Source organism: Crocuta crocuta, unplaced genomic scaffold (genome assembly GCF_008692635.1).
Source record: "Crocuta crocuta isolate KB4526 unplaced genomic scaffold, BGI_CrCroc_1.0 scaffold337, whole genome shotgun sequence".
Lineage (NCBI taxonomy): Eukaryota > Metazoa > Chordata > Mammalia > Carnivora > Hyaenidae > Crocuta > Crocuta crocuta.
Window position 1 is genome coordinate 4,363,039 of NW_027528873.1, and position 24,644 is coordinate 4,387,682.

The 24,644-nt window shown below is 35.7% G+C and overlaps 1 protein-coding gene across 6 annotated transcripts in view; it reads right to left on the reverse strand.

Annotated features, from left to right (window-relative positions):
- The window catches only part of TFDP2 (transcription factor Dp-2), a 158,108-nt gene that overhangs the window by 45,877 nt on the left and 87,587 nt on the right, over positions 1 to 24,644 (reverse strand). The window contains exon 1 of one of the 6 annotated variants that reach the window (XM_077756718.1): positions 13,156 to 13,176. The exons of 4 other annotated variants lie outside the window; for them this stretch is intronic. In XM_077756718.1, coding sequence (XP_077612844.1) covers positions 13,156 to 13,159 — 4 coding nt within the window. In that variant the 5' untranslated portion in view covers positions 13,160 to 13,176. Of the gene's footprint in view, positions 1 to 12,731; positions 12,788 to 13,155; positions 13,177 to 24,644 lie in introns of those variants that run through there. One more of the 6 variants, XM_077756720.1, reaches the window with a different exon arrangement.

Here is a 24,644-nt window from a genome sequence, read left to right on the forward strand (position 1 = left end):
TTAGTCCCTGGCACAAAACAGATGAATAAAACTACACAACTGCTTGGTTAGCACAGATCGGAGCTGTCTATCATCTTTTCCAATCTGGATGCCGTTATCTCCTGTAATATAGCCTAAACTGCATTTTTTTGTGACTTTTTAACAGGTACTATAATTATACTGAGTTTGAAATAAGTTAAAATGCTAGGACTTTTATTATTTTGAACTACTCTATCAAACAGTTTCCTTCCTCTGTAACCATAAAATTCATTTTTGTTTTTTATATAACATGCATATCTTACAAACTGTTAAAGACTAAGGTTATATCAAATGTCCCAAATATGGTTGTTCACCTATTTAAGAATCCACCCTAACTGGAGAATAATAATCTGTGATTCTAGGGGGAGGAACAGCTATGTAATTGATAGACCGGTGTCATAAACTCAGTCATAGGCAGGACAGGCATGTGAGGAAGAGCACAGCCCTGCAAAAGTCTGACTCTCAGATTTATTTATTATTAATTTTAATGTTTATTTTTGAGAGAGAGACAGAGAGAGAGAGAGCAGGAGGGAGGGGGAGAGAGAGAGGGTAACAAGAGAATTTGAAAGCAGGCTCTAGGCTCTGAGTTGTCAGCACAGAGCCTGATGTGGGGCTCAAACTCATAAACTGTGAGATCATAACCTAAGCCAAAGTCAGATGCTTAACCAACTGAGCCACCCAGGCGCCCCTCAGATTTATTTTTTTTAATTAGTGTATGGCTGACATATAATATTTCATAGTTTTAGGTGTACAACACAGTGATTGGACAATTACATATATTACAAAATGCTTACTTGATGAGTGCAGTTATCACCTGTCATCATATAACATTACTACAATACTACTGACTATATTCCCCACTTTACAATCCTGTGGACTTACTTATTTTATAACTGGAGGTTTGTACCTCTTTTTTAAAAAATGTTTATTCATTTTTGAAAAACAGACAAAGTGTGAGTGGGAGAGGCACAAAGAGAGAGGGAGACACAGAATCTGAAGCAGGCTCCAGACTTTGAGCTGTCATAATAGAGCCTGACATGGGGCCTGAACCCACAAACTGCAAGATCATGACCTGAGCCAAAGTCGGATGCTTCACTGACTGAGCCATCCAGGCGCCCCTGGAAGTTTGTACCTCTTAATCCTTTTCACCTATTTCATTTGTCCCCCACTCTGTTCCCCTGTGGCAACTATCAGTTTCTTCTCTGTATTTATGAGTCTGTTTCTGCTTTTGTTTGTTCATTTTTCAGATTTCACATGTAAGTTAAACCATGTGGTATTTGTCTTCTCAGATGATTTTAAAAATTGACCTCAGTGCTGTTGAATGTTTAAGATGAGATCATCTCTGATACACTGTTAGAAACAAAAGTCAAAAACTTGCAAAAAAACAGTGGAACAAAAAACACACAAAAAGACAATTAAGGTTAGGGAACAGACTGACTCCAATTTTAAACCTAACACTAAAGGAAAAATAAGAATATAAAACTTTGGTCAAAACAAAATGAAAAACATCACTAAAGCCTAATCTGTTATGCCAGTTAATACCAAAAGAATTTAGAGGGAACTTCATAAACTTAACAAATTGATTCTAAAGTGCATTTGGAAGAATAAAGGCAGAGAACAGCCAAGAAAAGTAAAAAAAGAAAGAAAGAAAAAAACCAAAAACCAAGTAATAACAAGGAAGAGGGGAACTTTAGCCTACCAGATTTCAAAATTATTATACAGCTGAAGTGACTGAAGTGTGATATTGCTAAGTGGCAGATAGAAAAACCTTGGCAAAACAGAAATTAAAATCCAGAAATTATTTCATGTATACATGAAAATTTTATATATGGTAAAGGTAGCATTTTCAAATCAGTAGGGAAAGGGTGGATTGCTTAAAAAAATGTTTTTGATTGTGCATCTGAAAACTAATATAATACTGTATGTCAACTATACTTCAATAAAAAAAAAAGAAATGTTTCTGAGACAATAAACTGTCCACTTTGATAAAAGAAATCTTAGATTTCAATTTCTCATCTTATAAAAAAATCAATTCCAGAAAGATCAAATACTTAAATATAAAAATTAAAGCCACAAAATTATTTAAAGAAGTGTAATTATAGTTTTTTATAATTTGAGGATGAAGAAGGCCTTTCTGAGCATGTTATAGAATTTAGAAATCTTTTTTTTAAATTTTTAATGTTTATTTTTGAGAGAGAGAGAGAGAAAGAGAGAGAGAACATGAGCAGGGGAGGGGCAGAGAGAGAGGAAGACACAGAATCTGAAGCAGGTTCCAGGCTCCGGGCTATCAGCACAGAGCCTGATGCAGGGCTCAAACTCATGAACTGAACTGTGAGATCATGACCTGAGCCAAAGTCGGACGCTTAACTGACTGAGCCACCCAGGCGCCCCAGAATTTAAAAATCTTAAGTGAAAATGGACTAACAGACATGGCTACCTAAAAATAAGTATTTTTCTAAATAGCAAAAGACCCAATATCCTTAAAAGACAAACCTCTAACTTAGTAAACAAATTTGCAATACATACGTCATCCTTAAACACTATCCTTAAAAACTTTTATTTACTTAACTTCCCACTTATAAGTCAACAATTAAACAGTACCTCAATATAAAAATAAGCTGAAAACATGAAGAAACCCAAATATCTATAATCTATAATATCTATAATCATATGAAAAGATTCTTGATTTTAATGAAAAAATTAACACTTCTTTAAAAAGGAAAACTTCTCATCTACCAGATAGATAAAAATTAGTAAGTTTAATGATAATGTCCTGAGCTGGTAAAAGTGTGGCAAAAAATGGGTACATTTAAAAAATATTTACTTGGAAAGACAAATAAGGGGTGCCTGGGTGGCTCAGTCAGTTAAGTGTCCGACTTTGGCTCAGGTCATGATCGCCCAGATGTGGGTTCAAGCCCCACATAGGGCTCTGTGCTGACAGCTCAGAGCCTGGAGCCTGCTTCAGATTCTGTCTTCTTCTCTCTCTGCCCCTCCTCCACTTATGCTCTGTTTCTTTCAAAAATAAGTAAATGTAAAAAAAATTTTAAAAAAATATTTACTTGGCTCCTACTATGTGTCAAGTACTTAAGCTAAACACTATAGATATTCAGTGCAAATGACATGGTTCCCTGCACAAAAGGGGCTAACACCTTGTTGGTGGAGCGGATACTAGAGAGTCTTTCTGGAGGACTGTAATTAGAGAGGAATAATTAGAGTACAAAATTTTAAATAAGTGCTTTAAAACAATTATATACATTTTAAAGCTTCTTTCCACTTCAACAAGTGTCCTTTCAACTGCCCACCATTACCTAAGTGGCAAGCTGAACAGTGGTCTCTTCATCCATACCACAATTAATAATGGGAATACCCTCTGACCAGCAATTCCTCTGTTGGATATATAGCCTAATAAACTAAGCAGATAAAAACAGCTATACATGTCCTAGGACTGTAGCATTATAGATAAAGGCAGAAACCTAAAAACAATTTAAATGTATAAACATCTTTTGGTACGTGTATATGATGGAATATTATACAGTGCCTAAAACAAAATTACAGGTATATATTTGCATGGAAAATGTTCTCATTATAAGAGACTATGATTAGTAAGATTCCATTTACCTAACTACATATACACATAAGTTTATATAAGCATAAAAGGTATGGCAAGATAAACAACAAACGTAAGAGAGGTTATGGTGAGAAGAAATGCTTTACTTGTTTTATACTTTTTTTATTATTTGAAAAAAACATTTTATGAACATGCATGTGCTTGTTTTATAATTTAAAAAGCTATTGCCATTCTGGAGGGAAGAGATAGAGGGGAGGGAAGAAGGTAAAGAGCGTGAGAATCAGTCACAGATGTTGAAACAAGATAAAGATCTATAAATGAGGTATCTGTGTTTTATAATTAGTTAAAATGAAATCTGCTTTAGAAGTAGTTAAAGGTACCCCACTGGGATTTCAGTAACTGTAATATTCAGAAATAAAAGCCATGTATTTAGACGTTATTCACTTTCATCAAATCAACTAGGTTCAGCAGTAGAAAGAAAATTTTTTAAATTTTGACTCAAGGGGTGCCTGAGTGGCTCAGTTGGTTAAGCATCTGAATTGGGCTCAGGTCATGATCTCATAGCTTGTGAGTTCAAGCCCCGCGTCGGGTCCTGTGCTGAAAGCTCAGAGGCTGCAGCCTCCTTCAGATTTGGTCTCTTTCTCTCTCTCAAAGTATAAATAAACATTAAAAATTTTTTTTTTAAAGATTAAAAAATTGTTTGACTCAAAAGGACATATTTAAATAGGTTATAAACACCCAATATCCCAAAATTTCAGTCAGGTCAAGAGAAGTAAACCAAACCAAGTCTAAAAAATTTTTCCTAAGTACCTGGCCTTAATTCACAGCTCCTTGGCAACAGGGGCCTGACACTGTCCAGAAGTCAATTCCTGGCAGTTGGTGTATTTATTAAAAACAAAAATTTAAAGGCCTGCCTGGATTTTGGTTCTGGCAATTCCCTGTATTAACTAAATAAGATCAATCACCTAGGGAAATGGCTTGGAAAAACAGCTGAAAACTTATGCCAAATCTTGGCAGAGGCACACAATTTTGGCTCAAATTTTTATTTCAATTTTCTGAGTAATTACAGTCTTTCTGTTTTCCATTAGAATTGTCTAGACACCAAAGATTTCTTTCACTCATATTTCTTTACAGGGTTCCAGTTACAGTTAGTCACCTTCAATATGTTCAATTAAAATGAAAAATTCAGTGAAATAACTGTGGTTTGTCTACATGATGCCAGTATAAGTTAATTTTTTCACAGTACTGACTTTCTGGGGAAAAAACTTCTTTTGGCTTGAATTGGTTCACCGAAGCCTGTATCACATCTTCCTCAAAGAATCAAATTAGTAAGTTACTATAAGAAAGAATACGCCTATTCTATGGGTTTATAAGTATCTCAAATCAGAAGTAGTGGTATATCCCATACACATACATACACAGGCTCCAACTTAACAGGACAAGCTAACTTTCAGCTCTAAATAGAAAATGACCTAGTTTGTGTTAGTGTATGTGTTTGTCAAAGTTGTACAACTACAGGCTAAAAGGACTAGGATCTACTACATGCAAATTATACCTTACTAATAAAAATGATGGGAAAAAAGTGACTTAGGCCATTTCATAGTCATTAGTAAGAGGCTAATTATAGATTATACAACCTTTTGCTTTCTTCTCTCAGATAGTTACTTGCCTTATTCCCAAGCTTCATTCTAGTCTCTGCTTAGTCATCAATTCAGAGATGTCTGACCACTCTATACAAGGAATTCCTAATTTACTATGATTTTTCACCGGAGTACTTATCTCTATATGATGTATTGACTATTAATATTTACTTGATTTGGTGGTTATTATCTGTCCATAGCCCTCCCACTTCCAGAATTTAAGCTCCATAAGGACAGGGGCTTCATTTTCTCACCTACTGCTGTATCTCCAGCACCTAGCACACAGTGCCTGACACATAGTAGAGTTAAAAAAATATTGTTACATGAATGAATACATGAATGTCTGCATGGAAGAAGTCCGTGGAAGGAAGCATATGATATGGATGCAGGAGACACATAAGTCTCCTCCCATTCCCAACCACCACCTAACCAATCCCTTTCCCAGGGACAGCTACTGGTGCCGGGTTGTATATAATCTTCAGAAGGATTCTAAGCATATACAAACATATATGCAAAACATTCTTTTTTCCTTCCCCTAGAGTTGAGTACTATATCAGTTTGCATATGCTTTCTTCCCCACTTAATAGACATCTTAGATGTCTATCCAAACCTGTATATATGCTTTTGCCTCAATATTTACTTTGCTGGCTATACAATATTACTTTTTATGGTTCTAGTAGTTTATCAGTCCCTTAGGAATGGAAAAGCTTTTACTATTACAACCATTAACAATAAAATATTTCATTACTATAAATAATAATGCAATGACTATACATGTCTTTACACACTGGTTGTACCAACTGCAGCAGTTCACCCTCCATACACAAATGTATAAAAACGTTCATTTCCACATATCCTTCCATCTCAGTGTGTTAATCAAACTTTGTCAACTTTTAAATTAAAGTTTCTCATTTTATTTTGGTTTTAATTTATTATTATGAGTAAGGCTGACACGTTTTAAGTCATCTAAATTTTCCTTCCTGGAGCTTATGCCCATCTTTCTATTGGCTGTTGATTTTTTGTATTGGCAGAATCTCTTTAAACATTAAAAAAATAAGTATACACTTTGTTATATCTGATGCAAATATTTTTCCCAGTTTGACATTTGTGTTCTGCTTATGTATATGATTTTCTAAACACATTTTTAAAGACTATAGTCCATTTTATAGTAATTCTTTCCTTTTGTAACTTTTGTGTCATACATAAAAAGGTCTATAAGTATGTTTACATATAAAAGTAAAGCTCAGAGTAACTGCAAAGTTTATTTAGTTATCTTTAGGCTCCTCCTTGGAGGTACACATTATACATAGATTTGCTACATTCTACATATCTTACAGGTTTGGTATTTTTAGTTGGCTATGCTGTTCTTTGAAATTAGCTATCATTAGTTATAAGCTAAGATTTATTAAACACACCCCATATTTTCTTAAACTTTAATACCTTCATTTAAAATTTTACATCCTTGCCTCATCTGGAATTTACTCAATGTGAGAAGTAAAAGATCTAATTCCTCTCCCCCTCAGATGGCTACTTTTAATAATCTACTTTCCCTCCCCCATGCTGATATGAAATGCTACCTAGATTGTTTACTTATTTGGGTCAACTTATTAACTTTCTATTCTGCTCCACAGATCTGCTTATTTATGTGACAGTATCATATGCTTTTATTTCATTCATGTTAACATTTCCACCAGAGAATAAGCAGTCAGAAAAGGAGAGTGTCAAGCATTTCTTTCCTTTCTGCACTAACCTTTCAGCTATTTGTTAGTAAGTGCTGTAAAGAACTATCAGTTGGTTTCAAATACAGTACTAATGAGGTGAAGTCACAGGTCAATTCTAGAATAGGCCAATTCATTTTGCAAAGAGAAAAGATTCCACACCTTAAGACTGTATTTCTAATTTCAGCCAGCCATCCACAAAGCCATATACGTCACTGAAGAGTGTACTAGAGAGAAACAATATGGATGGCTTAGAGGACATCTATCACTTTTATTTGACAAGTAACTCAGGCTCAATAGTTCCACATACTATCTTCATAAATAAAACACATTAATAACCCATAAAAACTTGAAAAGACAGCATATCCAACTGGAAATACCAAACCTGTAAGATAAGTAAAATAGAGCATATCTACATAACCATAACCAAAAGACTGCTGCAAATAGAAGTATGAGAAACAGAAGATAAAAGTTCCTAATATCTCCAAAGTTTAGTAGTTAACTAGTGACCTCTAGAACCTCCCCCTCTGTATCGGGTTCTAAAATGGAATTCAGGCATTCTATAGTGCAGAGATAAGGACAGAAGATCTGAAATGCACATTCCTACAGATCACAGGCACGGAAGAAAAGCCTCACTGTTTTTGCAGCTGTCAGAACACAGGACTTGTAGGATTCCCCCAAATGGACCACCTAACCAAAATGTTTCCACGAACCCAAGAAAGAACCCTTGAAATGGCCATAACAAGAAACAGACTCTTGGCCCTAGGGGCATACTCCTAAATGGGTCAATAAATCTTTCTGTCAGTCTTTCCTACATACTTTGCCTAGAGGATCAAATCTGTTCTCTTGGGTTTGATAAGCATTTTTACATGGAGGACACCTTTGAAAATGATTTGCTGTTTCTCTGGTATCTAAAACCATAAAGGCCCTGGATTCTTCACTTTGAAAGGAGAAAAGAATTTCTTCCTTCACCTTCCCGTATGCCAGGATTTAAACAGTGCTTCTTCATTTCTTAAATGAAGTCCTTAATTCAGGCTCTGGTATCCAGAATATTATAGTTGTTTTCATTTAGTTCCTCAAACCTCAAAGCTATGAGATCTTAGAACTCATTTAATCCAGTCTCACTAGGTTTTCTTTCTAGGACCTTTTCCTTTCAATATATATAGTTTCAAGTTTATTTATTTATTTTGAAAGAGACAGAGGTTCCCAAGCAGGCTCCACACTGTTAGCAGAGCCTGACACGGAGATCGTACTCATGAACCATGAGATCATGACCTGAGCTAAAATCAAGAGTTGGACACTTAACTGACTGAGCCACCCAGGTGCTCCCTTTTCAGTATTTTTAAAATGTCTATTTGAAAACATTGGTCTCATCTATAGGTGTGATCTGATTGCTTTTCACTGGCTTCTTTATCTTCAGTTAAAACATGTCATTTTGTCCTTTTTTTATGATCTTGCTCACTGAAGGAAACCTTTAAATCTTAATTTTCTCATTTCTTTTCTACATGCTTAATTAGAATTTTCCATTTTTTAGACACTATATCTTCTGATTAATATTTGAATAAGTTTACAATATGGCCTCAACAGCATGGCTCTTCAAATCCTTCATAGCAATTCTTCCCAAATGAGACTGGTCATAAGATGCAAAAGGGGTGGAGGGGACTAGTGTCCTTCTTATTCAAAATGCACATTCCTGGGCTCCACTCAACATCTAAAGAATCAGAAACTAGGTGGGAATGCATATTTTTAACAAATATGGGAAGGACTGGGAAAGACTGCTTCAAGGTCCCTTTATCTCTTTGTGAGTATAAGCAGACTCTTTCTATTACTTATCTCTGTTTGAATTTAAAAAAAAAAAAGGAAAGAGGTGAGTGACCTTTCTTCAGTCTCTAGTTCTTAAATGTTACAGCTTTTCGGTGCTTGGCATTCAACCACTACTTCCAGTATCATCACCACAGCCAATACACCCACCAGATGGCACACAGACACTGTGTGCATGCCTAGTAAAAGAGTGAGAGGAAGGGAGCACATTTTATCTTATACCAACAGCCACTGAATGGCTAGAGTAGATCAAGGCAGCTGTGTGCAACCACAAGGATCAGAATTTACAAGGATTAGAACACCCAAGCGCTCTTAATTGGAAATCATCCTCATGAAGAAGCCTACAACCCTTTAAGATGATAACTGGCCCCAGGCCATGTTAACAAATAAATCATTTAAAATTCACAGTCAAGAGAGATATTTTTCTAATTTTATAAAAGATGGCAATGACTACAAACAGACCTACAATTTAAAAGTTGCATTCTTAAATTTAAAACTTTAGGACACTTAAACTCAAAAAGATCAAAGACCACCCATGAATTAGAGTTTTTCAAAGCAGTTCTGTTCCCTAGCAAATTAAAAAGGGCATCACTATATTCCACAATACAATACTCAAAACGGCAATGACCAATATTATTTCAACAATATGTTCCATTTGAGAGCTATTATTGAATCTACATCTAAATCATATTCTGAAGAGCAAAAAATCTTAAAGTCAGACATCAATATCAACAATAATTCTTTAATTAAAATCTTAACCATTAAAACAAAAAGATTTTGCAAACTTTTATAAGTAACTTCCCTGGGTCTACTTGACACACAGTAAGTGCTCAGTTAGCAGTCTCTTCATTTTTCTGCCAGAAAAACTGCCAAGAGAGTGACAAACTGTCTAAAACAAAGCCCCCTACTGATGGTCTCTAGCTCCAAAAGTTTGTTTGCAGACTAGTTTCTTGAAACTTGGTAGAAAGAAGTAATGCTATCATTATAGGATAGGTTCCTGGATCCATCCACAAGAGTTAACTCATAATATACTTAAAGCATACCATTCATACTATTTTATCTGCTCCTAAACAATGATGTAAAAGATTTTCTTTTTGGAAAAATACAGGTAGCAGGCAAATCTCCCCTCTGACCTCCACTTCAGAAATGAGAGAGTTTTAGGTTGCTGTTGTTTCTAATTGAACACATATATGAAGGCAGAAAGAATGTCTACAACAGTCACTCTCTGGGTATTCTAACTTGGAAAACAATGAACAGGTAAGGCTCAGATTCCCCCAGACCCCATTTTTTTGCTAAAGAGTTCATATATACAAGGCAAGAACCACAGATATCTTACTCTAGAATTCTTGTTTCAGTATATTGCTCTTAATTTGAAGGATTAATAGTCTCAAAGACTTCTGTATTGTTGCTAATGCTGTTAAGTAACCTACTGTCGTGCCTACATTTATAAACACAAGTGACGCACACTTTTGATAACTACAATCTAGGGCTGTGTTATAATTATATATCACATGTGGGGCCATCAATATTCTTTAGGGCTATTTCATCAAACATATATTACTTTGGTCACAATTATAAAAGTTCTTACTTTAGTTATGCCTATAGAATTTGTAAATCCATTTTAAACTCCATGTAAGTTACTTCACTTATCCTGGAGAGAAAAAAAAAACCAAAACCCTTCAACTGCTCCCTACTGCTATTCCTTAAAAAGGTAAAATATATGAAGATCAACTTTTAAATCTTATAATCTTAATTAAAACAGTGATCTGAAAAGCTTCAAAATCTCTATATTCTGTCATTATTTGAAACAAAATCTTCAGGGACATCAACAGATCCCAGCTAACAGCAAGAGAAATTTTTAATAATCTCCTTGGATGTTGGTATCTTTTCCTGTCTTCTCTTTATACCAATTAAATATCAGAAAACCACTTAATATTTGCTCCTTACACAAATTTTACTGTGGTTCACAGAATTTTTTGGCTATTATCTACTCTTACACTGTAATTTTATAGTGCAGGGCATGGCAAAGTTTGACTAAGTGCCTAATTTGTGAAAGACCTGGAGCTCAGGCCTGGTTTTTCAAAAGCTAACTTTAAGAAATGAATCAAGTTGTAATGTGTATAAATGGACACTATACAATAGCACAGAACTTCTCTTTGTTACTTGCAAAGGGAAAGGTTTTTACTCATTATGAATTCCATAAATTCAAAAACTATTTTTTTTATTTTGACTGCTTCCATTACATGCATCCTGCTTCCAAGCAATTCCTTTGCTACTTTTTTTTTTTTCAGCAAATATTCTTCTCTGTCCATTAGCAACCAATCTAAGCTTACTATCTTTCTTTTTAGAGGCTCATTTTAATTAAACTTAAAATGTTCCTCCTGCATTTCTTATTGAAAGAGCTTTTTGGAGTAAGTCTCATGCTTCTCACTGACGATAAAAGTCTCTCTCACTGTATGCAAATAATGTTTCCTAATGCAATTTCATTTTGAGCCTCAGTATCTATTGTGCAATTACAAACTTTTGCAACCTCAGTATTCCTTATATATTTTATAATGCTAAGTTTTTCCCCCAAATATTCTATAGCATTTAATGATTTTTTCCATAACTTAAATGCACTAAAATTAACTTTCTCACATTTCCATTAATTACACATTAATTTTTTAAGATTAAAAAAAGCCTCTCCAAAAGGCATGTTGCTCAGAATGTTACTCTACTGATTCTCAAATTCTGAGTATAAAAGAATAAATTTTAAATGACTAAGTTTTATTTATTCCCTGATTAAGTCAGATTTATGATCTTCCCTCCCCATTCCAGCTACTGTGAATTTTGAATAAAACAACCTCAATTGTAACAGAAGAAACATCTGTTGCTTTTTTCTTCATCAGGGCTTTCCTAACTGAAAGAAAGGCTCTCTGCCTGACCTCCTCTTCCACTCCCCCTTCCCACCCACACTAAGTTCCTTAAAACTCTTTTTTAAGTAAATGTGTTATTTAAAATTTTACTATATCTACTTAAAATGTCATAATTTATCCAGAAACATTCACTTCCTTATTAAAATTCAAAGAATGAGTATGTTATATATATCAAAAAATAAGAGATGTGGCTGGTAGAATATTAATTGTAATTGAAATGCAGACTTTTGAGAGTATACTTGAAGTGATCAACTCAATCAAGTTGTCACACATTCTGGGCTCACTCAGTATTGTTCAGGGTTAAGATTTTCTTCAGAGGATCCAGATGCATATAGGATCTTACATGCTATATTTTCTTTGCCAATCTAACACTAACATAATGGCAGTCACTACCCCAAGAGGCAGACACCAAATGGTGCCACCCACACTCTCACACTGTGCCTCATAATAAACCATAAAGCAGTGGAATGCACCGGGCCCTTTATGAGCAAACAATGCCTGAGCTTCATTAGAATACAGCTGACATTTTCAAAGCACAAATACTTTTAAGAAAAATGAACTGGAAAAGAAAGGAATGAAACAGCTATAAAAGCTGGAATTTTTTTTTTCTTAAGTGTCAGGTTTATTTCAAAGATCCCGAGGGAGCATATTTTGCTGTTGACAATGTAAAAGTTTCCAAAAATAAGAAATGTATAGTTGAGGTCAAAGCTTATTTTATTAACTACTGGAAAGAAATGAAAGTAAAAACTATCATTTGAATTGCATTCACAAGTAATAACTCCAAAGTACCTTCAAAATTATTCATCTCAACTGCTCTCTCAGTTCTTGAACGAGGAAAACTGAGCTCCAAAATTATTTTCACATTTTAATTGATTTATATAAGTAAATGAGTGATAAAATAAGCNGTTTTCCTGTCTGCAACAAGCAAGGACGTCTTGAATTCAGCGAGCTCTTGGCTGTTTATCAACTTAATATTGCTGCTGTTGGAAGAACGTAAAATAAACCCGGTAAAAATTCACCCAGCAGTAAGAAATAAAATGATCTCTCTTACCTGGTCTAAAGAAGCATGCCTCTCACTGCAGTACCAACAACACTCTACAGTCTTTGTTACCATTCAGTGGAAACTTGAGACTGTGTCAGACATAAGCAATCGAGCGCAGAAAAGCTCAATTTAAAATACTCCATAAAACTAAAAAGATGCTCAAGAAAACTGTTTAGGTTAGGTAACTGGCTTTCAAAAGACATATGAATACTGTCTAATGCAACAAAGACCATTCAAAAGAAACTGTAAGTGTAAGTCTAAAGACACAACGGGGCTTTTTTGTGTGTAGAGTGTTACTTTCCATTAAATTAAAGGTTGTTTTAAAAACATGCTTAAAATAAAAGTACTAAAACAATTAAATGCTAACTTCAAGCTAACATTTTTCAAAATATCATTTGAATTTTAACTAGCTAAAAAATCAGATTAAACTTACTCATGAAATCTGCATAATTCGAATTGTGCATGTCAGGGTATTTGCTGGCTCCAAAGCCGTCACAAAGCAGAAGACCTTAATGCATCTTGAAAGCAGAGCAAAACCAACATAAGTTTCAGGAGGGAAAAAAAAAAGGAGGAGAGAGTCTTGAAAAGCTGGCTGGGGCTTTTCAACCTGTAATAACTGTCTAGCTCCTCTGGGAGGGGGAAAAAAAAAAGTCCTGGTCCTGCCCCCTGAGATAGGAGGCTATGTTTCAATGCCAAAATGAATGACAGGTCCATTTCTGATATCAACAAAGAGCAGCTTAGTTGTGCTCCATTTTTTTTTCACTTTCCCACACAGTTAGAAGTTCCAAATTTTTCAGGTTAGTATCTTTATATCTAAGGTTAAGTACCTTTGTCCATTTTCTCAAGAGAACCCAATTATGTTGTCCTAGTTTTTAAAATGATTAATTAAAAATACATACCTAATCATCTTACTCGGTATTTCTTAGGCAGGAAGCTAAACAAAAGATGACCTCTAAAGTTCGTTTCCAAATCTACCCTTTGCAATATCAGATCACCTTATAACTAATTATTAATAAAATAAGCTTTTTCTACATCCTGGCATGGGGGCACAAGGAGAAACTAAAAGTAAGTAACAAACATAAAAAAAATAAGGTAACTGAGATAAAATTTTCAAATAGCTAGATGTAAAAATCATTTACTAAAGTACGTGTATGATTATACAAATTCAAATCAATAAACACTTCAAACAATGACATATATTTACTGAATGCCTATTATGAGCAAGCACTATTTGGGGCTCTGAGAATATAGCAGTGAACACAACAGATAAAAGCCAAACAAAAACTCTTATCTTCAGTGAGTGTATTAGTTTATATTTTAGTTCCCTGAATGTACAACTCTCCTAGACAAAGATAGCTCCTTGCTTCTTTGATTAGTTCCCACCTAATCTGAAATAGTCCCCTCTTGAAAGTATGTCTTCACAACAGTTTCAGGAGGGCAAGGATTTTGCACTTTCTTCAGTGTTATATCCTTAGTGTCTAAAACAGTGCCTATTAAAACATCTCTGGTCTGGACAATAACAGCAAACTACTTAAAACAGTAGTCTACATTTTCCTTGATTTGGCCCCTTATCTTCTACCTTAGAAGGTATTGAACCTCACCTTCTACCTAAAGCTTAAGCTCCAAAAAAAACCAAACAATCTGATTCAAAAATGGGCAAAGGACTTGAATAACCATTTTTTCAAAGAAAATATACAAATGGCCAATACGCACATGAAAAGATTTCAATATTTCTAATCTTAAGTGAAATGTAAATAAAAATTATGAGATACCACCTCATAAGCATTAGGATGACTACTATCAAAACAAAAAATAAGTGTTGATGAGGATGTGTGGAAATTGCAATTTTTGTGCACTGCTGATGCAATGTAAAATGGTACAGCTACTATGGGAATCAGAATGTTGACTCCTCAAAAAACAAAACAAGACTCTATATGATTCCGCTGGGTCAATTCCACTTTCAGGACTATACCCAAAATAATTGAAAGCAGAGTCTTGTAGAGATATCTGTACTTCCATGTTCTTAGCAGAATTACTCACAATGGCTAAAACACAGAAGCAACCCATGTGTCCACTGATGGATGAATGATAAGCCTAATGCAGTTAAGTACATACAACAGAATATTATTCAGTTTTAAAAAGGAAGAAAATGTGGGGCACCTGGGTGACTCAGAGTGTTAAGCATCTGACTTTGGCTCAGGTCATGATCTTGCACTTTGTGATTTCAAGCCTTGTGCTGGGATTCTCTAAACCCTCCTCTCACTGCCCCTCCCTGCTTGTACTCTTTCTCTCTCAAAATTAAATAAACATTTAAGAAAAAAAATTTAAAAACTTCTGAGACATGTTACAACACAGATGAACCTTAAGGACAGTATAATATGTCACAAAGAGACAAATAGTGTATGATTCTACTTATATGACTACTTAGAGTTGTCAAAATCAGAGACATAAAGCAGAATGGTGGCTGTCAGGGGCTGGGGGAGGGGAGAATGGGGAGTACAGAGTTCCAGTTTTACAAGATTAACAATTATGGACATGGATGGTATGATGGTTGCACAACACTGTGAATGCATTCGGTACCACTGAATAATATCTTTAAAAATGGTTAAGAGGATAAGTTTTATGTTATGTCTATTTTACCCTAATAAAAACATTAAAAAAACAAGGGGCACCTGGGTGGCTCAGTTAGTCAAGAGACTGACTTGATTTCAGCTCAGGTCATGATTTCACAGTTTGTGAGACTGAGCCCCTTGTCGGACTCTGGCTCCACACTGCTTTAGATTCTCTCTCTCCCTTTCTCCCTACCCCTCCCCTACTTGTGTGCACACTCTCTCAAAATAAGTATTTTTTAAAAATTAAAAAAAAAACATGTAGGAATGGGAGCCCAAGGTATATGGGAAATCTGTACCTCCTGTTTAATTTTACTTTGAACCTAAAACTTTGCTGATAAAATAAAGTCTACTTTTTAAAAAAACACATACAACAGTCTTGTGAAAATATCTTCTCTTCTTTACCTCTTCAGTCCACCCACTCCTCTGCATCCATTAGTAGTTCCACCTGCATTATAAGAGCTTCTTCTTGCATCTAGCCTAACCTCCTGTCTCTGTATTCTTACATAAAATACATTAAAATATCAAGACCAGAACAGCTAAAATCAAATTATAAGAATAATTTTGGTACAATATAAATTATAATAACAATTAAATTACATGACAAATCTTTTTTTTTAAGTTTATTTATTTATTTTGCTAGAGAAAGAAAGACAGCTGGGGAGGGGCAGAGAGAGAGAGAGGGAGGGAGGGAATCCTAAGCACGCTCTACACTGTCAGAGCCGAGGCTGATGCGGGGCTTGAACATGATCATGACCTGAGCCTAAATCAAGAGTTAGACACTTAACGAACTGAGCCACCCAGGTGCCCCAAATTAAATGACAAATTCTTGATGAGATGTTGTCAAAGCTGCAAAATTAAGTTAGTTCATTCAATCTATGCATATTTACTAACTGTTCACTAACTTTATGCCAATCGTAAGCAGGGGATCTAAAAATACACTGGAGAAGGAAAAAATATAATCTCTAGCCTCAGGAAGTTACATTGTGATGGAGGAAACAGTATAAACAAGCAAACAAATATAAAAATACCAACTATGTCCATTGCTAGGAAAGAAACTAGTGGTGTCAGAGAGCTGGGAAGTGGTATTCCATGCGTGCTCTTTAGACAAGGTGTTCTAGGAAGGTTTCTCTGAAGGAAGCGATATATAAGCCGCAATCTGGAAGATGAGGACGTGTCAGCATGATAAAAACAGGGAGAGGAGCGTTTCAGGCAGCACAGAATTGTGAAAAGTTCACATGACACCCATAATTTTACAAGTAAGTAAAATAAACTGAGGAAGCCAAATAAAATACACATGAGGGAATGGCTTTAGGAGAAAATGGACTAATTTTTATCATTTACACAAAATAGTAGAAGGAAACCATTTCTTTCTTTTTTCTTTCTTTCTTTTTTTTTTTTTGTCTAAGGCTACAGCAAAGAACATGAGGAATGAATCAGGATCATGGATGCCATTCTGAGCAGAAATTCTAAAAAAGAACACCAGGATTATCAGACCTCAACAAAAGATTCTCTAAAAACATCATGAATGCACAATATCCCACTGTGCAAATGTGTCATATTTTATCTCCCTATAAATGGATATTTACATAGTCTCCATGTTTTGCCATTATACATAATTATGTAGTAAACCCTTCTGCACTCAAATCTTTTATTTTTATTTATTTTTTTGATATTATTTTATCTTATTTTTATTGGAGAGAGAGAGAGAGACCGTGTGTGTGAGAGCAAGGGAGAGAGGCAGAGGGATAGAGGGAGAGAATCTTAAGCAGACTCCACACCCAGCGTGGAGCCTAACATGGGGCTCAATCTCATGACCATGAGATCACAGCCTGAGCCGAGATTAAGATTCAGATGCTCAACTGACTGAGACACCCAGGCGCCCCTCAAATCTTTATTTACCTTCTAATGACAAACTCCCAGAAGGGTTTTTACTAGATGAAAGAATATCAACTGTTTTCAGGAGTTTGATGTTATTTTACCAATTTGCTTCTTGGAGGACTTACACTGACTGACACTCCTAACAGAAATAGATATGAAGAATAAGAAGTAGGTAAGAAGATAAGAATAAATACAAGTAGAATAAGAAGTTGATATAAAGAGATGCCTGGGTGGCTCTGTCAGTTAAGCATCCAACTTTGGGTCAGGTCATGATCCTGCAATTTGTGAGTTCCCACGTTGGGCTGACAGCTCAGAGCCTGGAGCCTGCTTCGGATTCTGTGTCTCCCTCTCTCTCTTGCCCTCCTCTGTTCGTACTCTGTCTCTCAAAAATAAATAAACATTTAAAAATTTTTTTAAAGAGAAGTAGATATGATGTGAAGACACCAATTCCCCACACTTGCTAACAAAGTCAAAATTTTAAGGAAATCTTTGGTAATTTGACAGAGGAAAAAAGATTTTTTGAATGAACTTTCTACATGATGTTCAAAACATTGCACATGTACATTGCAGAGAAACAAAAAATACTTAATTCAAACACCCAGAAAAAATAATTGTTTTACATACATACATCAAGTCTTTTTCTATGCTACATATTTTTCTTTTTCCAAAAAAAGCAGGGGGAGTGATCATGCTATACATGCTAGTTTAAATTTTTTTAAATTTAATAAATTATTTCGTTTGTAACATCTATAGAATACCATCATACAACAGTGTCACAATACTCAGCTAATTATCTGACTGCTTCCAATTTTTCATTCTCATCAACAATGCTGTGGTAAATATTTGCTAAAATCTTCCCACAGATAGTCCAATAATCAGGATAAATCCACGGAAGAGAAAATGCTGATTCAGAGTTCGCATATTTTATTTTATTTTTAAAAAATTTTTAATGTTTATTTATTTTTGAGAGAGAGAGACAGAGTGCGAGTCTGAGAGGGGCAGAGAGAGAGGGAGACACAGAATCCGAAGCAAGCACCAGGTTCTGAGCTGTCAGCACAGAGCTGGATGCAGTTTGGAACTTATCAAACAAACTCACAAACCATGAGATGATGACCTGAGCTGAAGTCAGACGTTTAACCTACTAAGCCACCCAGGTTTTGGTTTCTAATACTTTTCTCCAGGGCTCTTTAGAAAATAGTTAATCCAGGGGCACCTGGGTGGCTCAATTGCTTAAGCATCCAGCTCTTGATATCAGCTCAGGTCATCATCTCGTGGTTTGTGGGATCCAGCCCCAACTGGGGCTCTGTGCTACCTGAAGTCAGCTTAAGATTCTCTCTCTCCTTCACTCTCTGTCTCTCCCCCACTCCTCTCTATCACTCTAAACTAAATTTTTTTTTAAACACAAAAATAAAAATAAAATAGAAAAGTAACTAATCTAGGCTTGGGGCAGGAAATACACAAGACGGAGCTGGAGTGTCTTATTATACCAGAAAGTAAGAAAGAACTACCAAAAAAGTGGATCATGCAAAGCAACACAGGGGCCAACATGAAAAAGATCCTGTGGCCAAAACTGGAGCGATTCGAGCAACAAAATAAATAGTGCCATGTTGGATTTTAACCTAAGATATAAAATAAAAATAAAAATAAATGAGGACCACCTGGGTGGCTTAGGTGGTTAAGTGTCCAATGTCTGCTCTGGTCATGATCTCACGGTTCATGAGTTTGAGCCCCACATTGGGCTCTCTGCTGGCAGCACAGAGCCTGCTTCAGATCCTCTGTCCCTCTCTCTCTACCCCTCCCCACTCCAAAAAATAAACAAACATTAAAAACATAAAAATACATGAGTACATACTCATATAAATAGTTACTGAATAAATGAGTGATGGAGAAGAGACAAGTCTCCATATAGGATTCCAAATAATTTATTTAGACACTTCCCCCTCAGGGAGGTAGAGCTTAAACTTTCCAACCCTGCCTTTAGTATGGGCTGCACTTAGTATAGTGTTTCCAAATTGTAATTTATGGAAGCAAAGGGTAGAGGTGAGAGAGTAACTTTTTAGTGGAGAAATCCAGAAAAATAGCCCTTGCCAGTTGACCCTCAAGGTTCACTTTATCAGCCATACGTCATGTTGATAGCAGGTACTCTTGATATGATGTGATTACATCTTCCCAATAACTCATAATCCTAGGCTAACAATGGGAAGAAATCAGACAAACCCATATTGAGTGGCATTGTACAAAATATCTGACCAATACTTCTCAAAACTGTGAAAGCCATCACAAACAAGGCAGATCTGCGAAACTTCACAGACCAGCAGAAGCTTAGTAAACATAACTAAATGTAATACAAATAAACACATCAAATTTTGGCATTATAAGAAAAACCAGAGTAGTAGCATGGGAAATTCACAAAAGAAATGTAAATGTATAACAAAAATATAAACATGTATTCAACTTGACCAGTAATCAAAATGCAAATTTAAATAACAAAAGCCAATGTTTGTCAGTCAGTTCGGCAAAGATTTCGCTGTTTTGTAATTAATACCACTTTGGGCTAGTAGAAGATGGTCTAGGGACTCAAAGTGATACAACCTCTCTGGAGGATAATTTGTTTAGTGCCTATCAAAAATCTTTAAAATATGTAAACTCTGGAGCGCCTGGGTGGCTCAGTCAGTTAAGCATCCAGCTTCAGCTCAGGTTATGATCTTGCAGGCCATGAGTTCGAGCTAACAGCACAGAGCCTGAAGTCTGCTTCAGATTCTGTGTTTCCCTCCCACTCTGTCCCTCTCTCGCTCTTCTCTCTCTCTCTCTCTCAAAAATAAATAAAAACATTAAAAAGTAATTATTAAAAAAAGAAACCAAAATCTGGGTGGTGTGTAACAATACTGGCTTTTATTTTTTATTTTTTTAATTTTTTTTAATTTTTTTTTATTTATTTCTAGGAGAGAGAGAGAGAGAGAGAGGCAGCGTGAGCAGGGGAGGGTCAGAGAGAGAGGGAGTCACAGGCTGAAACAGGCTCCAGGCTCTGAGCTGGCAGTCAGCACAGAGCCTGATGCAGGGCTCGGACCCACGAACCGTGAGATCATGACCTAAGCGAAAGTCAGACGCTTAACCGACTAAGCCACCCAGGTGCCCCAATACTGGTTTTTAAAAACTGTAATAAGATTTGATTGAAATAGCATTACATAATTTTTATTTGATTTGGAAAGAACTATCAACTTTAAAATACTTTTCTAGGAATATGGGATTACTTTCATTTATTTAGTTATCTTTTATGTTTCTTAGTATGTAATAAAATAATTGCTTTTTCTGTATATCACAGAAATGATAGTAGTTTCAATATCCCTTGATATTTTCTTCATCTGCTAATACAAATATTCCAGACCTTACAAAGTCTCCAACAGCCCACAAGGATTTCTGTGAGCCTCTAGAGCAGTGATGCCCAGCCCGGGCTTCATATTAGAATCAACTGGGAAACTTACATACAAGTCACACCTCAAACCAACTCCATCTGAATCACTGAGGGCAAGACTAAGGCATAAATATTGTTCTAAAGGTAGCAGATGATTCCAGTGTGTATCTAACCTAAGAAATACCACTTTAGTCTTTTAAGTGGCTTCATTAAAAGCTCATTCCCAGTAAGTATTGCTGAGTAATGCTGCCTCCACTAGGAACGGATCGCCTTCCCCTTCCTCTGCGGAAACACTGGCAGTCATGAGATGCCAAAGCGTCAAGTTCTGCCTCTTCTGAAGTAAGGAAGAATATTTTGCTCCCTTACTATATTACCCTATAAGAGATACATATAGGCAGCACTGCTAGTGAGTTAACAAGATTATACTCATTAAATTATATTTTAAAAGCTAATTTTTTTGTTGTTTCATAAAAATTTATACCTACCCTATTCTCTTAAGATTCACACATGATTTGAATAGGTCTGGCCATAGGACAAACTCTACTACCTTTGTGTAATATTAAGAATTATTTCTGGGGCACCTGGGTGGCTCAGCTGGTTAAGCATCTGTCTCTTGATTTCAGCACAGGTCATGATCTCACAGTTCATGAGTTCGAGCCCTGCATCAGGCTCTTGTGAAGACAGTGCAGAGTCTGCTTGGGATTCTTTCTCCCTCTCTGTCTGCCCCTCCCTACCCTTTCTCTTTCTCAAAAATTAATTAATTAAAAATTATTTTCCCTTTCTAAAGAGCAAGATTTTTCTTGAAGGTTCAATGTCTTTCTTCCCCTGATGCACACTGAACCTAATCACAGCAACACTAGAACCCAAACCCAGCTCAACTACTGAGTGACTGACTCAATCCCATAAACAAATGGCCTAACAAAAGAAGTGTGCCCATTTCCATGTATAGGTACTATTTACTTCAATCTCTACTGTTCTTTTATATGAAATGTCTGGCATTAAAACTGTAACACATCTACAAAAGGGGGGAAAAACACCTGCAAAAGATAAATCAATCAATAGAAACAGACTTAGATATGACCCAGATCTTAGAAATATCAGACAAGTGCTTTAAAATAACTATTTCAACTTTCTCATTATTAGACTGGATGAAAATTTCTTCCTCTCTTTAATCTTTAATCACTTTAAAAGATAGCTGAGAATATAAACCAAACATTAACAATGTACTATAGGGTTTGTAATAATTTGTAAAAACAAAATGTATGCTAACAATGCACAAAAGATAAGAGAGTAGAAAAGAAAGTCTATATGGTATGGTATAACATTCTTTGAAAGCAGACTGTAATAGGAGCACCTGGGTGGCTCTGTTGGTTAAGCATTCAATTTTTTATTTCAGCTGAGGTCATGATCTCACAGTTTGTGGGTTCAAGACTGCATTGACTCTGCACTGACAGCACAGTGCCTGCTTGGGATTTTCTCAATGCTCATTCTCTCTTGCTCTCAAAATAAATAAAAAAAACTTTAAAAAATTTTTTAAAAAAGAAAGTAGACTGTAATAACTTAAAGGTGTACTCTGTAAACCTTAGAACAAATACTAAAAATAAAAAAACTTAAAACGAGGTATAACAAATTAGCGAAGTATAAAATGGAAGTAAAATGGAATCACAAGAAAAATACCTAATTTATCCAAAATAAATCAAGTGGAAAAAAAAAAGGAATAGACAGATGGGTCATATAGAAAAAAAAAAAACTAGCAACATGGCAGATTTAAATCCAACATCTTAATAATTACATTAAATGTAAATTATCTAGAGACCCTAATTAAAATTCAGAGATTCCCAGAACAAACACTGTTACCAGGGATAGACATGGGTATTACATAATGATACGAGAAAACAGCACACAAAAAAACAAAATAACATATAACAATCTAACTGTGCAAGTACCGACAACAGAGTTTCAAAATATATGCAAGAAAGTGACAACTCAAAGAAGAAACAGAAAAAGCACCATTAAAACTTGAGACCAACATTGCTCTCTCAGTTATCAACAAAACAAGTAGACACATAGTAAAGATACAGAGATTCTGGGGGTGCCTGGGTAGTTCAATCGGTTAGGCATCCAACTTTGGCTCAGGTCATGACCTCGGAGTTCATGGGTTCAAGCCTTGTGTTGAGCTCTGTGCTGGCAGCTTGGAATCTGGAGGCTGCTTCACATGCTGTGTCTCCCTCTCTCTCTGCCCTTGCCCTACCGGCACTCTGACTTTCTCAAAATTAAATAAACGTTAAAAAAAAAAAAAAGATATAGAAAATCTGAACAACACTAGCAATCAACTTGGCATCACTTATGTTTACAGAACACTCCATTCAACATCAGCAAAATCCACAATCTTTTCAGTGCACTTGAAACATTAACTGAGATATGCCGTATAACAAATCTTGAAGCAAACCTCAAAACTGCAAAACAAAGGAGGGTCTCTGATCACAAAAGAATTAAACTAGAAATCAGTAACAAAGATTTCTGGAAAATTCCCAGTTAAACAACACATTCCCAAATTCATTGAAGGATACAAACTACCAGAGCTCACTCAAAAAGAAAAAAACAAAAAAACCCCAAAATCCAAAAGCCAGACAACCTGAATAGTCCCATACCTATTACAGAAATTTAATTCCCAGTTTAAAACCTCACCACAAAGAAAACTCTAGGCCCAAAGGTCTCCAATAGCAATTTCTACCAAACATTTATGGAAAAACTAATCTAATATTACACAAACTCTTCAAGAAAACAGAAGAGTAGAAAGCATTTTCCAACTCATTTGATAAGGCAGCACTAACCAGATACAAAACCAAACAAATAAATCACAAGATAATTCCAAACCAATATCCTTCTTGAACACAACTGCAAAAAGCCAGTTAATTAACAAGCCTTGAAAAGGAATGAAATTCTGATACATGCTATAATACAGATAAACCTTGAAAATATTATGCTAAGTGCAATAAGCCAGAGAAAGGACAAATAATATATGTCTCCACTTACATTAAGTTATGTAGAATAATCAAATTCATAAAGACAAAAAATGAGACCGATGGTTACTAGTGGCTAGAAAAGGAGGAATCGGGAAATATTATTTAATGGGTATGGAGTTTCTGTTTGGGATGATGAGAAAAATGGAGATGTATAGTGGTGATGGTTGCACAACAATGTGAATGTACTTAAAGCCACTAAATTATACACTTGAAAATAGGGACACCTGGGTCCCTCAGTCGGTTAAACATCTGATTCCTGATTTTAGCTCAGGTTATGATGAGACTGAACCTTGCATCAAGATGCTTTCAGCACTGAGCCTACTTGGGATTCTCTTTCTCCCTCTCTCTCTCCCTTTCTCCCGCTCACACACTCCCGCATATGCACTCTCCCTCTCTCTCTTTCAAAGTAAATAATAAACTTCAAACAAGAGAAAAATGGTTGAAATAGTAAATTTTATGTTAGGTATGTTTTACCACTATAAAAAAGGTGCACCATGAGCACATGGTGTCTGTCCACGGAATGCTGGTTGGCACAGACACTCCAAAAAAATCTACAAAAAGACTAGCAAAAGTAATAAATTTTAGTAAACTAATGAGTTTAGCAAAGTTGCAGGGCTCATTATGTACAACCTAAAAACAACAACAAAGAAAGAGTAAACTTTACTGCATGTAGATACCTTAATAAACTTACAAAAAAAAAACACCTCAAAGCAACAAAGGGGCATCTGGGTGGCTCAGATGGTTAAGCATCAACAGTGTAAATGTACTTAAAGCCACCAAATGACACATTTGAAAATGACTGAAATATGGGTGCCTGGGTGGCTCAGTTGGTTAAGCATCAGACTCTTGATTATAGCCCAGGTCAATATCTCACAGTTGTGAGATTGAGTCCCGTGCCAGGATGGGTGTGGAGCCTGCTTAAGATTCTCTCTGTCCCTCTCTCTCTGCCCCTCCCCACTACTTGTGCATGAGCATGCAGGTGATGTCTGAAAAA